Source organism: Alosa alosa, chromosome 19, assembly GCF_017589495.1.
Source record: "Alosa alosa isolate M-15738 ecotype Scorff River chromosome 19, AALO_Geno_1.1, whole genome shotgun sequence".
Classification (NCBI taxonomy): domain Eukaryota; kingdom Metazoa; phylum Chordata; class Actinopteri; order Clupeiformes; family Clupeidae; genus Alosa; species Alosa alosa.
The window spans coordinates 21,176,503-21,190,075 of NC_063207.1; the positions used below are offsets into that span (position 1 = coordinate 21,176,503).

The 13,573-nt window shown below is 48.0% G+C and overlaps 1 protein-coding gene across 6 annotated transcripts in view; it reads left to right on the forward strand.

Moving 5' to 3' along the window:
• nhsl1a (NHS-like 1a) overlaps positions 1-10,137 on the forward strand; it is a 73,196-nt gene extending 63,059 nt beyond the window's left edge. For 5 of the 6 annotated variants that reach the window (XM_048227747.1, XM_048227749.1, XM_048227751.1 and 2 more), the window contains 3 exons: positions 856-4,422; positions 5,855-5,981; positions 7,845-10,137. In XM_048227747.1, the coding sequence (XP_048083704.1) occupies positions 856-4,422; positions 5,855-5,981; positions 7,845-8,637 (4,487 nt within the window). In that variant the 3' untranslated portion in view covers positions 8,638-10,137. Of the gene's footprint in view, positions 1-855; positions 4,423-5,854; positions 5,982-6,598; positions 7,817-7,844 lie in introns of those variants that run through there. The other variant, XM_048227752.1, reaches the window with a different exon arrangement.
• Positions 10,138-13,573: the final 3,436 nt, after the last annotated feature.

The following is a 13,573-nucleotide window of genomic DNA, read 5'->3' on the forward strand; positions in this document are numbered from 1 at the left end:
ACTTTATTGGAATCCATTTAATAGTAAAAGCCATTGGATAAAATCATGTGCTGTGACACAAAGGCTTGCTTAGAAACAGAACAGTTGCATTTGAGATCAGACTGCCCTTTCATCACTGGCCATGTCGTTTTCACTTCAAATCAACATCTAAAAAAAGAGCAATATAAACGTTTGAATAGACGGTTGGATTTATGATAACACACTGACCTACAGGGTGAGATTCCCACCTAAATCTGATGGAATTAAATATTGTACACACAAGCAGGTCAGATTTGACCTGGCCTTCCATTCATTGGCCTTCACCCCATTTGTCTCCTCTCCCACTAGCTGCCCCTTTAGCCGGAGCGTTTAGTATGTTTCATGTGCTAATCTCCTCCATCCCCGCTAGAGATGTAGCATGGACGCCCAGTTTGCTATGCCCCCATCAATGTAATCCTTTAACCCCCTTTTGAGATCCAGCTACATGCTGAATGAGTAAATGGGTAAAGCTGGATGGGTAAATGGGTGGTGGATTGGGGTTAGCCGCAGGTTTGTGTGAGAATTGAGAGATTGAGCAGGATTTCTGTGACATGATTTATATTAAGGGTTGCTGCTGGGTTTAAGTAATCTACTGTTTGGCAGGTTTCTGCTATTTATATTTTCTGTAGCCATTTTATGAATAGACTTTTCTCTACTCCTTATGAGGAGATGTATTTTTCATTTGAAATCCTTGGCTAACCTAATTATTGAAATAACAGTGTAGTGGTGGTATTAGTACTGTATATTTTTCTGTCGATTTTTTATAAGATGCTTTATTATTGCCTGGCTTTCATTTGGCTGCTTTTATCCCTCTTAATATCCCTCTTAATTCCCCAGCCCCACAGGGGGAGGATGGTGGCAGAGCCCACTCTATGTATCTGCCCGGTCAGTACTCGTCCCTCGGCCGGACCAGCAGCATCAACTCCACGCTGCGGCGCTCGCTGACGCGCGACTCCAGCTGCCAGACGGAGGAGGTGAAGATCGTCCCCCCGTCGATGCGTCGCATCCGCGCACAGCGTGGCCAGGGCATCGCCGCCCAGATGGCCAACATCTCCACGTCCTCCTCCGGGAGCCTGTCGGCGGCGAGCGACTGCAACGGGCTCGTCTTCACCCCGCAGACGCAGACGCAGAGCAACAGCAGCGACCAGGGCTTCCACAGCCTGCCTCGGCCCGGGACCAGGACCGCCGCACAGTCCGATTCTGGCAACTACACTGCCGGCCATTACCGCATGACCAATGGCTCGTCCCATTCCCTGCCCCACCAAGTGGCGGTCGGCCGGGCCAGCGATCACTCCCTGCATCCGGCCGCCTCTCTGCGGACCAACGGTTTGCCCAGCCCCAAGTTCCAAGGCTACCAGAGCGAGCAGCACATCACCGCCTCCCCCAGCGACTACGCGGGCCTTTTCAACGGGCCCACGTCCCTCAGTGCCAAGGGGCTGATGCTTTCCCCGCCAGACTTTGAGGGGTCGGCGTACGAAAACAGCGGCATCTACATGGCATCCATGGAGCCCTTTCCCGTCGATGGGCCGCCGAGCACGCCCGGCTCGTCCCGATGCCAGTCCACCGCTTCCGTCTCCACTGGCGCCAACACCGAGACGGACTCGCAGTGCAGCACTCTGGACGGACGCAACTGCAGCAGCCCCAGCTACACCCGGCGGGAGTCCAACAGCAGCACCCAGAGCTGCGGCACGCTGACCTCTGACCCCTGGGGCTACGATAACGTCACGCCGCCCAAGCCTGACCTCACCTCCAGCTGCTCGTCCCCCGTCAACCACCTGTACGGCAGCTCCGAGCACTCGCCCAACAAGACGGACACCAGCTCGCTGTACTCAGTGGACAACGAGGGCTACTTCACGTCCATGAGGCTGGACTCGGGACTCAAGTCGCACAGCCACAGCTGCATCAGCCGGGCCGACCAGGCCAGGCACGACATCTACGAGTGCCGCAAGCACCACAGCCAGGACGACCGCATCAGTCTCGGGAGCAGCAAGTCGCTGAGCCGAAGCATCTCGTTGCGCAAGGCCAAGAAGCCGCCGCGGCCGCCGGCCCGGACCGACTCGCTGCGCCGCAAAGCGCGCACGCCGCACCTCAACGAGTCGGTGCTGAACGAGAAGCTGATCTCCAGTCTGCAGCAGTCGCTGCAGGGTCGGAGCCAGAGCGTGTCGCTGGCCGGCGAGAGTCCCTCGGCCGGCGGCGGCCATTTCGAGGACCCCTGGGTGCTGCGGCCCAGGACCCACAGCAACGTCAGCGCGGCGAGCAGCGGAATGTCCGCTCCGGCCGCCATGTGTCCGGTCACGCCGCCCCCTCACAGCGATAACAGCAGCCAGCGCTCCGACTACACCGAGTCATGGGATTTCTGCTCGGAGAAAGGGCTCCCTCAATCGTCCAGCAACGGCATGACCGATGAAAGCTTGCCCAATGGTGCTGCCGTGACCAATGGCATGATGAGCAGTGATGGTATGACGAATGGCTCTTCACAGAACGGTCACAAGATGTGCCTGCCTCTGGTTCATGTCAACACGGTCAACGGGCCGAGATCAAAGACCACCTCGCCTGAAAAGATGCACCGCCTGACGTCTCCCTCTAGTGGCTACTCGAGCCAGTCCAACACCCCGACAACAGGGACCCCCACCACTTCGGGAATGAGGGCCAAGTCTCCAGGGAAGCCCCCCAAGCCCAAGCCCAAGCCCAAAGTGCCAGAGAGGTCATCCTCGCTGTTGTCCTCTCTCTCTGTGTCGTCTTCGTCCACTTCTCTGTCCTCCACCACCTCTGATACGGGCAAGCTCCCCATGCCTCCCCCTCCTCCACCTCTACCTGGTCCCACTCCACCTGCCTCGCCCTCAGCCACCTCTGACTCTCCCCCTCCAACCATGGAAAGCCCAAAATGTGACACAACTCTGTCACCTCCTCTCACCCCTCAGGCATCGGTCATCGACAACGACCAGACGTCTCCACCAGCTACTCCAACAGTAGCAGAGATCAGTATGGAGACTTTACACTCATCGCCTGGCTTTCCTTCCCCCCCACCGCCAGTAGAGGTCACCCTGGAGTCTCTGTTGCAGTGCAGCAACACCTCCCTACTCCCACCTCCCCCTCCACCTCCTCCTCTCCCTCCCAGCCCCTCCTCGCCATCTGGCCTGCCGACGCCCCCTCCTCTGCCACCTTTGTTGGGCATAAGACCTCCGTCTGCCCCCGTTTTCAAGCTCCCCCCCAGATCTGTGCAGCAGGCAGTGGACATGGAGAAGGTGACCACACCGCCAAGCCCAGGGCACCATGAGGAGACTGCGATGTGGCCGAGGCCGCTGATTACGGCGGAGGCTTTGCAGATGGTCCAGCTGCGGTCCGTCAAGAACCTCAAGGTGCAGGAAGGCCAAGACGAAGAACCGACAGCTTCGCCTAGCGCAGAGGAACAAGTGCAGGAACTGGATCATGATGAAAAGATTCTGGAGTCGGAGGAACTGAAAAAGTCGATCATCCCTGTTCACCTATCGCTGACCACATGCTCGAGTCCAATTGAGAATGGAATGGAATTTCCTCCTTCCCCACTGAGGGAACGCCTGCTGATTCCAGACAGAGAGAACACTCTGGTGATACCACACAGAGAGAACCCTTTGGTGATACCAGACAGAGAGAACCCTCTGATGATTCCAGACAAAGAGAACCCTCTGATGATTCCAGACAGAGAGAACCTTGTGGTGATTCCAGACAGAGAGAACCCTTTGGTGATACCAGACAGAGAGAATGCTTTGGTGATATCAGACAGAGAGAACCCTCTGATGATTCTAGACAGAGAGAACCCTCTGGTGATTCCAGAGAGTCTCAGTGGCCCTGAGGCTATGGAAAAGGGCACAATTTGCAATGGAAAATCCGACGATCACATTTCAGAAACTCACGATGAGCCTACTGGAGAGCCATCAGTGCAGCCAGATGACAAACCGATGTCACTGGAGAGTCAGAGTCCATTAATGGCCTCCCCTGTCACCCCTCGAAAGCAAAAGCCCCCCGTTTCTCCCAACAAGCCCAAGCTCTCATTGATCGTCCCTCCACTCCCCTCTCTGTCATGCTTGGAGGTGGAGTGTGTCCAGGTGCCGAACACTGACAGCCCCGTCGCCTCCAGCCCAGACGTCCCCCCTCTGTTCGAGGTCACTGGCGGCCAGTGCTTCACCCTGCACCAGGAGGATGGAGAGGACACCGACTCGGGGAGCTCCACCCCCATGCTGCTCACGCAGAGGAGGGACTCGCTGAGCAGCGAGCTGTCCTCCGAGGGCCTGCCCCCAGGGATGCACATCCAGGACCTGATCATCCAGGAGCAGGACCTCGGCCTGAGCGACGAGAGGAGCACATCGGACGAGGATGACCTGGCCGCAAGCTCAGGATCGTCTAGCTTCAGAGAGGAGGAACAGAGTGAGTTAAACTCCTGGGTGTGTTGTTTTTAGGAGAAGGGGAAAGAAAAGTGCAACACTGCTTTCTTCATGGAGCATCACATTTATTGAACTGACGTTTCTGACGTCAGTCAGACTTTTACCATCACTTTGAAATGTCAGTGCAATAAATGTGACACTGTGGAGGAAGCAGGATTGCGCTTGTCTTCCCTCTTCTCCTGAGTTATTTTGGTGAAATAGCTGCCCCTGCAGTACAGTCCATCAAGGTGTGCAGACTCCTCTTATGAAAAGCAAGTCTATCAAATTAAACAAATCCCTGAATATGAAAATACACAAAAAGTGATTATGAACACATATTGAACTTTCATATTTGGAAAGGATATTTAGGTGCAATATACATTCATTTTAGAGTTATAAAGTTATTATAAATCTTAGAGTTATGAAGAGTTATTATAAATCTTTCATTTGTCTATATATATAAGACTATATTTGATCCTTTCCCCACTGATTTTTAGTCTGACTCTGGTTTTCACCCTAGTTACCATATCAACACTAAAACTAGAGGAAGGTAGCAAATACAGAACTATTTCATGCCGACCAACTAGGAGATCACATCAGATGACAACTTCACACAATAAAGCACAATGCAGACTTTTATCAGATGCGTCCTCGTTAGAATGTAAATGACACTGGAGGTCCCCCAGTCGTTATGTACAAAGCAACTGTAGCTCTTGTTGCCACAGTAAGTGGGTGGGTGGTCAGACAGAGGGTCATAAATAGCGAGCTGCGAGCTGAAGCTCTCTCTGTGGGCTGCTGTGACCCCTCCCCTCCTCCCCGTCCTCCTTATGGTCAGTGATGATACACAGCTTATTGTACTTTACTGTAGCCACTAAGATACAGCAACATCCTCCCCCACAGCTCAGTACAGGCAAGCAAGCCATCTTCCTCCAGCATAGCTATATGAGGGTCTCTCTCTTCATCTCTCTCTCTCTCTCTCTCTCTCTCTCTCTCTCTTTCTCTGTCTCTTATTCTAGCTGTTGTTAGTTTGCGTGCTGATTGGTCAGTGTTCAGTGTTCACTTGACTGTATGAATTTAAGGAGTGAGAGAGGAACGTAGAGAGAGGAGGAAGCGAGAGATGGAATATGCCCCAGTAGCCTCTGGGACTTCCTAAGTACAGATGCTGAGAGAAAGAGAGGAAGGGAGAGAGAAATAAAGAGAAAGAGAAGGAGGGATCAAGAGAGGAATAAGAAGAGGGAGTGAGTGAGAAATATAGGGAGGGAGTGAGGGGGGGGTTGAGCAAGACACATGCGTAATCGCAAAAGCCGAATGAATAAATAATTTAAAGCATGGAAGAGTTGGGGAGCCTTCTGCAGGCTTCTGTGTGTGTGTGTGTGCGCGCGCACTGGTGGCGAACTGCAGCTGACATGCATCTCTCTGTCCCCCGGCTGTCGTAGGCGTTGTGGCGGACTCACACCACAGCAGCCCCGCACCGGACGCCAGCACCAACGGTGAGGCGCACGGAGACATGGTGACCCCGACACGCCCCCGCACCACAGAGGATCTCTTCGCCGTCATTCACAGGTACAACACTGTTTTTATGGTTAACCTTACACACTCATGTTGGATCTTTCCTCTGCAGTCTCTTATGTTGTGTAATGTTATCATCTCCAAGATCAGATTTTGTGTTGCCATTCCAGATTTGAGTGTGATGTTTTTTTTTATTTATCATGATAGAATAGGTCAGTTTCTAACTGTTTTTGAAGCTGTCTTGCTCACATCTAGATGTCTAATACCTCAGGGTATTTTAACTACTATGGAGAAAACTAATTGACTTATGCATGTTTATTATTTAGATAATGAACAATTTATTACCTTGCTGTGGATGCCCTGGTGAAGTTAATTGCTTTATGTAAATTAAACTGGAAAGATACTTTCCTTGGCGAGGTCAATATGCACATTTCACTTCAAACATGTCCCCACTGAGTTGTGACAGCATGTACAGTATTTGCCATGTTTGAAAACTGGTACTGTTACATTCAAATCCCACATTCCTGCTCTGCGTTTTCATAGTCTGTGACATGGTTTCATCATTAGAGGTGTTCATATTTCTGCGTTGACATATCCTGTCCAGTCCTGTCCATGTCTGCTCATGTACTCTTCTGTCCATTCTCTGTAACGTTCTTGTCCCGCTGGAGCAGTGCCAGACGTCAGACCGTGAACGCCCGCATACAGGCATGGAATGAGCTGGCTAATAACCGGGTAATTGGCTGGTGATTGTGTCCCTTTACTAGTGTAAAGGAGACTGCAGAGACTAGTGGCTATTAGCACCCCGGACACAAAACTCCCCCCAAGTCCCCTGTACTATCCTGTAGTATTGGATAGCTGTGTTTGTGCTGTTGGTGTGACTATAGATCGTAGATGTGTTCCAGATTGATGGTGTGGATGAAACGTGAGAAATTTGGAGTTGTACTTCACAGGCTTGTGTAACGGCACAGAGATACAGCTCTGTACCCTGGAGGGCTTACACTGCGCAGTTTTATTCTTAGCACTTTTTGACACAGTCAATATGCATTAATCAAAGTTTAATATCCCGCATAGAAATTTACATGCTTTAGTGCCTGCCGGCTAACGCTTGCTATTTCTATCCTGACTGAAATGGAATAAGTGGCGTACCTGGACCGCAGCTTTTAGTAGTTCTCTCTCCAACGTAGGAGCAGCATAAATATTTGAATCAAAGCGTCACCATGCAAGTTAATACCTGCATGGCAGTCTCACCTCTGAGTCTCTGTTTTGGATTTAGGCTGAACTCTTAACCTGTCTGATGAACTCTAGCCAGCTGGAGGTAGTTCACTTCAGATAAACATGATTTATGTGTTTTTCCTAGACGATAAACAGTACATCAAATCTCTGTGTTCAGGGAAAGAGCTAAGTAACTTTGAAGTGTTCCTAAGAGTGTGGATGAATATCACTACATATGACAATCCAAAAATACATCTGTTCTAAACCATTTAAAGCATACATGTGTATTTAAAGCATGAATTAATGCCTTTTCATTCAAAGAAGTAACCAACCCATCTACTATGTGGAGAATCAAAGAACCTCTCTCAGTTGAGGTTCATTATTATTGCTCTCTGGTGTCCACTTGTTCTCTGGTGTGTTGTTTTTTTATGTCCAGCAGTCATGTCATTGACCTCATTATTATTCACTTAATTTCACTTCTCGCTTAATTACAAGCGCCTAGTGACCTCTTGAGTAGGACTGTGTGTCTGTCAGGTTTATGACAGTAGAGAGCTGTGAGGAAAGCCCTTTATAGCCACTAAAGATGTTTCTGTGTTTGGGGAAAGAGCACATAGAAGCTTTTTCTACGGCTATGAAACAAATGAGGATGGAGGTGACGTAGCTGCAGTGTCTTACCACTCCCCTCTGCTCTTCTCCACTCACCAGGTCAAAGAGGAAAGTTCTGGGTCGTGGCGACTGTGAGGAGCTGCTCCTCTCCTCCCCGTCCCCTCCGGTGACCCCGACGGGTGTGTCTCCCGGCGGGCCCCCCCACCCCCACCCGTCCCTCTCCCTCCCGCGCCAGCCGGGCTCCATCCAGCGCAGCCTGCGTCGCTCCAGCACCAGCAGCGACAGCTTCAAGGCCCTGCTGCTCAAGAAAGGCAGTCGCACGGAGGGCAGCTTCCGCATGTCCGCCGCCGAGATGCTCAAGTGCACCGACCCACGCAAGCAGAGGCCGCAGCGGACGGACGCCACTTCCTCTTCCTCCACGTCCCCGTCGGTGTCCTCTCAGTGGCCCTCGTCCTCCTCCTTGCCCTCGCCCTCCCACGTGGCACCGCCCGATCCGGTAGAGAACGGCGTCGACTCGTCCTGCCTGTCCCCCGGACGTAGTCGCCGCGCCGTGGCGGATGAGTGGGCTCGGAGTGAGGGTCTCGTCCCTCGCCTCTCCCCCGGCCTCTGCTCCTCCTCCTTCTCGTTGTCCCCCACCTCCGCCGCTGCCGCCATGCCGCCCGGCAAGTACGCTCGCTCCCGCACGCCCCCGTCGGCCGCCAGCAGCCGCTACAACGCCCGCAGCCGCATCCCCAGCAGCCCCATGACGGCCATCTGCGAGCGGGAGGGCGAGATGAGCGACGGCTACGAGGACCAGTGGGAGTCCAGCGCCAGGACAATCGGGCAGCACCGGAGCCCCTTCAGCCTGGCCATGAGCCCCAGCCCCACACTCTGCAAGGGGGGCAGCGCTTAGGGACGGAACAACCTCCCTGGACTGCACTGCGCCCACAGCAAGGGTGCTTTTAAAGACTCTTTAGGATTTAACCACGACTTCACTCTGGACCTCTAAAATCACCTCATTTTTATTTTTGTCCCTTTGAGAAATGGCGTGTGCTAGCCCACACTTGAACATACTCACGCCAACTCTTTACTGTCAACCCTATTTGTTCAACTGCTTTTCTTTTCCTTCCATTTTCATCTCCAATAATTGCCTCACCTCAAAGGAAGTTATAACCATTCCCCCCTGTGACATTAACACTGTCTGACTTTTTTCCATGTGTAATGTCTCTCATACGTTTATGCTTGTTTTGCAGGTTAGGGTGTTTTGGTACTTTTTAGGCTTCCTTTTGGCTGTGATGAGTTGGACTATTGAAGAGGTTATACGAGTGAGACCAGGGAATGAGGGAGTTGAGTGGTTTGGATTGGAATGTTGTAGCAGGGATATATTATATGCATATACAGTTTGACTGGAGTTAGCTCTTGGCTAGCTAAAAGTGAGTGGGTGGTGGCATTCTTCACAGTAATCCAAATGTCACAATCATGTGCTAACGAGTTGAACTCAGAGTAGGTGTCAAGAGTGGAATACTCTATGCTGTGAGAAGATGGTGATAGGTGGGAGGTGAATGTTCATTTGCTGGAAAAAAGAATGTGAATGACAGAAACAAGAAAGGACTTAAAAGGGGGTTGGTGGAGAAGCTTGTAGAGCTTTCGTTTCAGATTGTAGATTTGCACTATATTACTGTTTCTTTTCTGATGTGTGCCGTTGTGTTCAGCAGTCCTTGATTCGAGTGGGGATCCAGTTAAGCAATTGAGCTTCTGAATACCATTGAGTTTTATTAAAGGTATTTAGTAGCCATGTCTGAAAGTAAAAAAACAAAATGACATGCAGTTAAAACTTATGCTGTATATATTACCAATAATATTAAGCCCTATTATACTGTAAGTCTTAGACTTATTTTCTATCATTGCCCAAAGTCAGTGCTTTGATTTATGATAGCATGTGGTTGCTATGGACATAACTATGAATAAAGATAAGCATTTTTAAAAATGAAATTACTGGGCCATACCTTGTAAAAACAATCAACGCTTTAATGAGATTCAAGCCCCCCACACACACACACACACACACACACACACACACACACACACACCTGACATCCAATTTTATTACAGGTGGTTTTGTAAATGAGTAAGACAATGTCAATATCAATGTCAAGCAACACCCACGTCCTTTGTAATGGGCCTTGGAGAAGAAGAAAAAAATTCCAACTTTGTACATTTTTTATAATTTTTATTTTTAACATGGGGATTACTTTCTAGTGTTTAGCACACTGAGATCCCAGACAATCCCAGTTCTATAGAGAGTACCTAGGTAAGGCGGTCTGGGTGCAGAGATAGAAGGTAGTGAGACCGAGAGGTGAAGGCTGTATGCTGATCTGAAGTTTATCTGTAATAAACAACATGGTGGTATTGATGTGTCGTGTGTCCTCTGCTGCCTCGCTTACAGTGTGAACATCAAACATACCATACCGTACCCCCCCATCCCAACCGCATGGCACAATGATTGAATCATATCCTGTTTTTGACTAAAAAATAGAGACAGATTTATATATAGATAGATTGTCTCTATAGCTGCTCAGGCTTCTCACTGTGTAGTTTTATGACACGAAAAACACAGCAACATAATTTTGAAAAGTATATACTGTATAGGACATCATTAAATATCACTGAAATACATGAGGTAATAAGAATGCTAGCTTTTATATACAGCAATTGTCGGTATCTGCTAATCAAGTGTGTTCATTGTTTGCTAGTCATGTTGCTACTTTTAGACTTTTAGACAACCACAATGATGTCTCCAAAACACATCAGTAATGGTGACCTTCCACCTTTAGCTGAAGGTGCAGAGATTTGATTATTTGTATCTGTCCACTCTTGTATGCTTTTGCATTCCTAAAAAAATGGTGTGATTTGAGTGTATTTGAGTACAACATAGATGTCTTTTCGTAGACCTCTCGAAATACACAGTTGCCTAAAAACATCTCTTTCATAATATAGTACATGCACCCCAGATTTTTAAAGATAACACTACACATGTAAGGACTGAGTTCTCCCCTGTGTGGTCTGTGGTGTTTATCTTGAGGTGGTGGGACTGAGGAAGGAGGAGCTCACATGAGTGTTGATTGCTGGCCACGCTCCTCAGACGATAAGTAGGAATTTCCTGCATTTCCAGTCGCTGGGGTTGGGAGTAAGTGATGCATGGCTGTACACACTACTAGACCGAGAAGGACCTGAGAAGCACTTCCTGACCCGTGGTGAAATCAACACTTCAATATTTTACAGGAAACTGTCTGAAAAGGGATACATACCCAAACCAGTCAAGACAGCTCAAGCAGCAGAGCAACACATACACTTATACTGATACTCTCACATTTGTGGTGACTATGAGGGAAAAATAAAATAAACATCTATTCCTTGTGCTGTCTTAACATTCTATATACTCCCTTTTAGGGATCGACCGATATGGTTTGTTGTTTTTTTCAGGGCCGATACCGATATCAATTATTACCAAAACAGGAGGCCGATAACCGATATGTAAAACCGATATGTCAGTTGTCAAAAAGGGGGGTAGATAGTAAAGGCTTAAGGTCTGCAAATGCTGCAAAAATTTAATTAAAAATAGTTTAATTATGCAAACTTTTCTTTCTTCTTTTGATACACAATTGTCTATCAACTTGCATCACTTTGCAAGTGTAAATCCTGTGTATCATATTAACCCTTAAAGGAGTACCGTCACACCGGTGTGACGGGAATGTTGGGAAATTAACATTCTAAAGAATATCTGGGTTCATTGAATTCAACATAAAATTTTAGAACCTTCAATTGTTGCGGAACTTAGAATGTTCAAAAACCTACACCTTTAAGGGTTAATCCAAGAGCTGAGTGATAGCAATTATTTTCATAGAGTAGGCCTGCACAATGGGCTATGTGCTTGTTAAGGGACCTGTCACAAAGAGGATGCTTTGCCATCGTGTGTGTGAGTGCACGAGAGAGGGAGAGGGAGAGGTGCATGCGTGATGGCAAGTGTTACGGTTGAATAGTTTAACAAAACAGTTTTAAAATAGTTCTTAGGCTATTTAAGCGTGCAATTTGTGTCCATGTGTAGGCTATAAGCTACACTTTTGAGAGCCTAAAAGGCACGTTAATAGCCAGCTCATGACGCGATTTTGTTATTCGCAATTAACGAACGAGGCGGAGGCAGAGAACTCCCGACGCGCAGCACCCGAGTTTGTGGGCTAACTAGTAAACAGCATCAGTAACGTGCATCAAATCGGGAATTCGCTAAATGAAGGAAGTGGGTGCTTTACTTATTGATCCGGATCAAAGAGACAATAGCTTACAAAGTGGTGTTTTTGTAACTTCAGTGTAGATGATTGTGATTCACTGCAACTTCAGCAATGTAGGCCAGGGGTTCCCAAACTTTTCCACGACAAGGCCCCCCAAATACCACTAGGTTCTGGCCAAGGACCCCCTTGATGTTTTATTAATTAAACCCATCGACAATACTACGGCAAATGTAAAAATACATTAAGCTAATCTAATAATTATTTTAGCCACAACCACATCGCGATGGAGCATACAGTGTGTAAAAATTTAATTTGGGGCTTTCTGCTATCACTCTACTATTATTCCCAGTCATTATCATGGGAAATATGTTCAGATATGCGTCACATTATACTATAATGGCATTGTATAACAACCCTCATAGTATATTTTAAATGTTTCAAATGTATTTATTTCTTGCTTTTATTTTTCCCTCCAACTTGCTGAGGGGCCCCGGCCCCCACTTTGAAAACCACTGATGTAGGCTACCTTCCTCGAAAAATAGCTCCGTAGGCTACAACTGAAGCCCAGTCTGCCGCAGTGAGAATCCTAAACTTTGTCTGTGTTCAGTCTTCGATCCTGATTGGCTGCATTCGTGCTAACTAACAAATCAGACGGTGTAGTGGGCGGGACAATGCTCTTGACCACAGAGTAGCAAATGCAAGGAGTGAGAGACGCTTTACAGACAAAATAGCGCGTTTCATTCTTTATCCATTTCAATATCGGCTTATCGGTGGAAAACATTACCGATAGCGATTATTAAAAAAATTCTAAATATCGGCCCTAATAATCGTGCAGGCCAATAATTGGTCGACCCCTACTCCCTTTGTCCTAAGGGTAAAAAGTGACCCGATTTCACTAAACCACTGAAAGAAGGCAGCTGAATTTTAAACTGCAAATCTATTTTGCATGAAGAAAAAACTGTCAATCATGAAGTTAACATAAAACTGGTTTCCCCCTATTTTCTGTATAGGCCTACAAATACTCAAATGGACAACATTTAGCTTCCTCCACAAAATGCTAGTTTGTCAAGAGTTCAGGCAGTAGTACATTTTATCGCACAATTTCAGTGTGGGATTGAGTGTGTGAATGTTTGTGGGGGGTCTGGGTACAGTATGTGTGTAGGTGTATGTTGGATGTACTAAATACAAAGGAAATCAACGCAAGTCATGTGTAGCTTTGTTCAAGACAAGCGGCAACATTCAATACCAACAATGAAGCCAACATGGAAGGTCCATAACCTGCAGTACCTTGAAGGCCCATCAGGGGTTGGTTCCAAGAGTGAGTCCATTTCCATAGACCCCCTAGTTAAAATGTCCAACTTCACAGCAGAAATGCATATATTTACAGTCTGGTACCAAACACGGTTTTGGATTCAAAAATGAGTTTCCTTGTTAATGACAACTGTTACCAACTGTTTAAATGGTAAATTTCATTTAAATTACATTTACCATGAATGAGCTGAAAGTTCAAAACGAGATAAACAAAAGCAAAGATGGCGGACCAATCACGTCACTTACGACTAT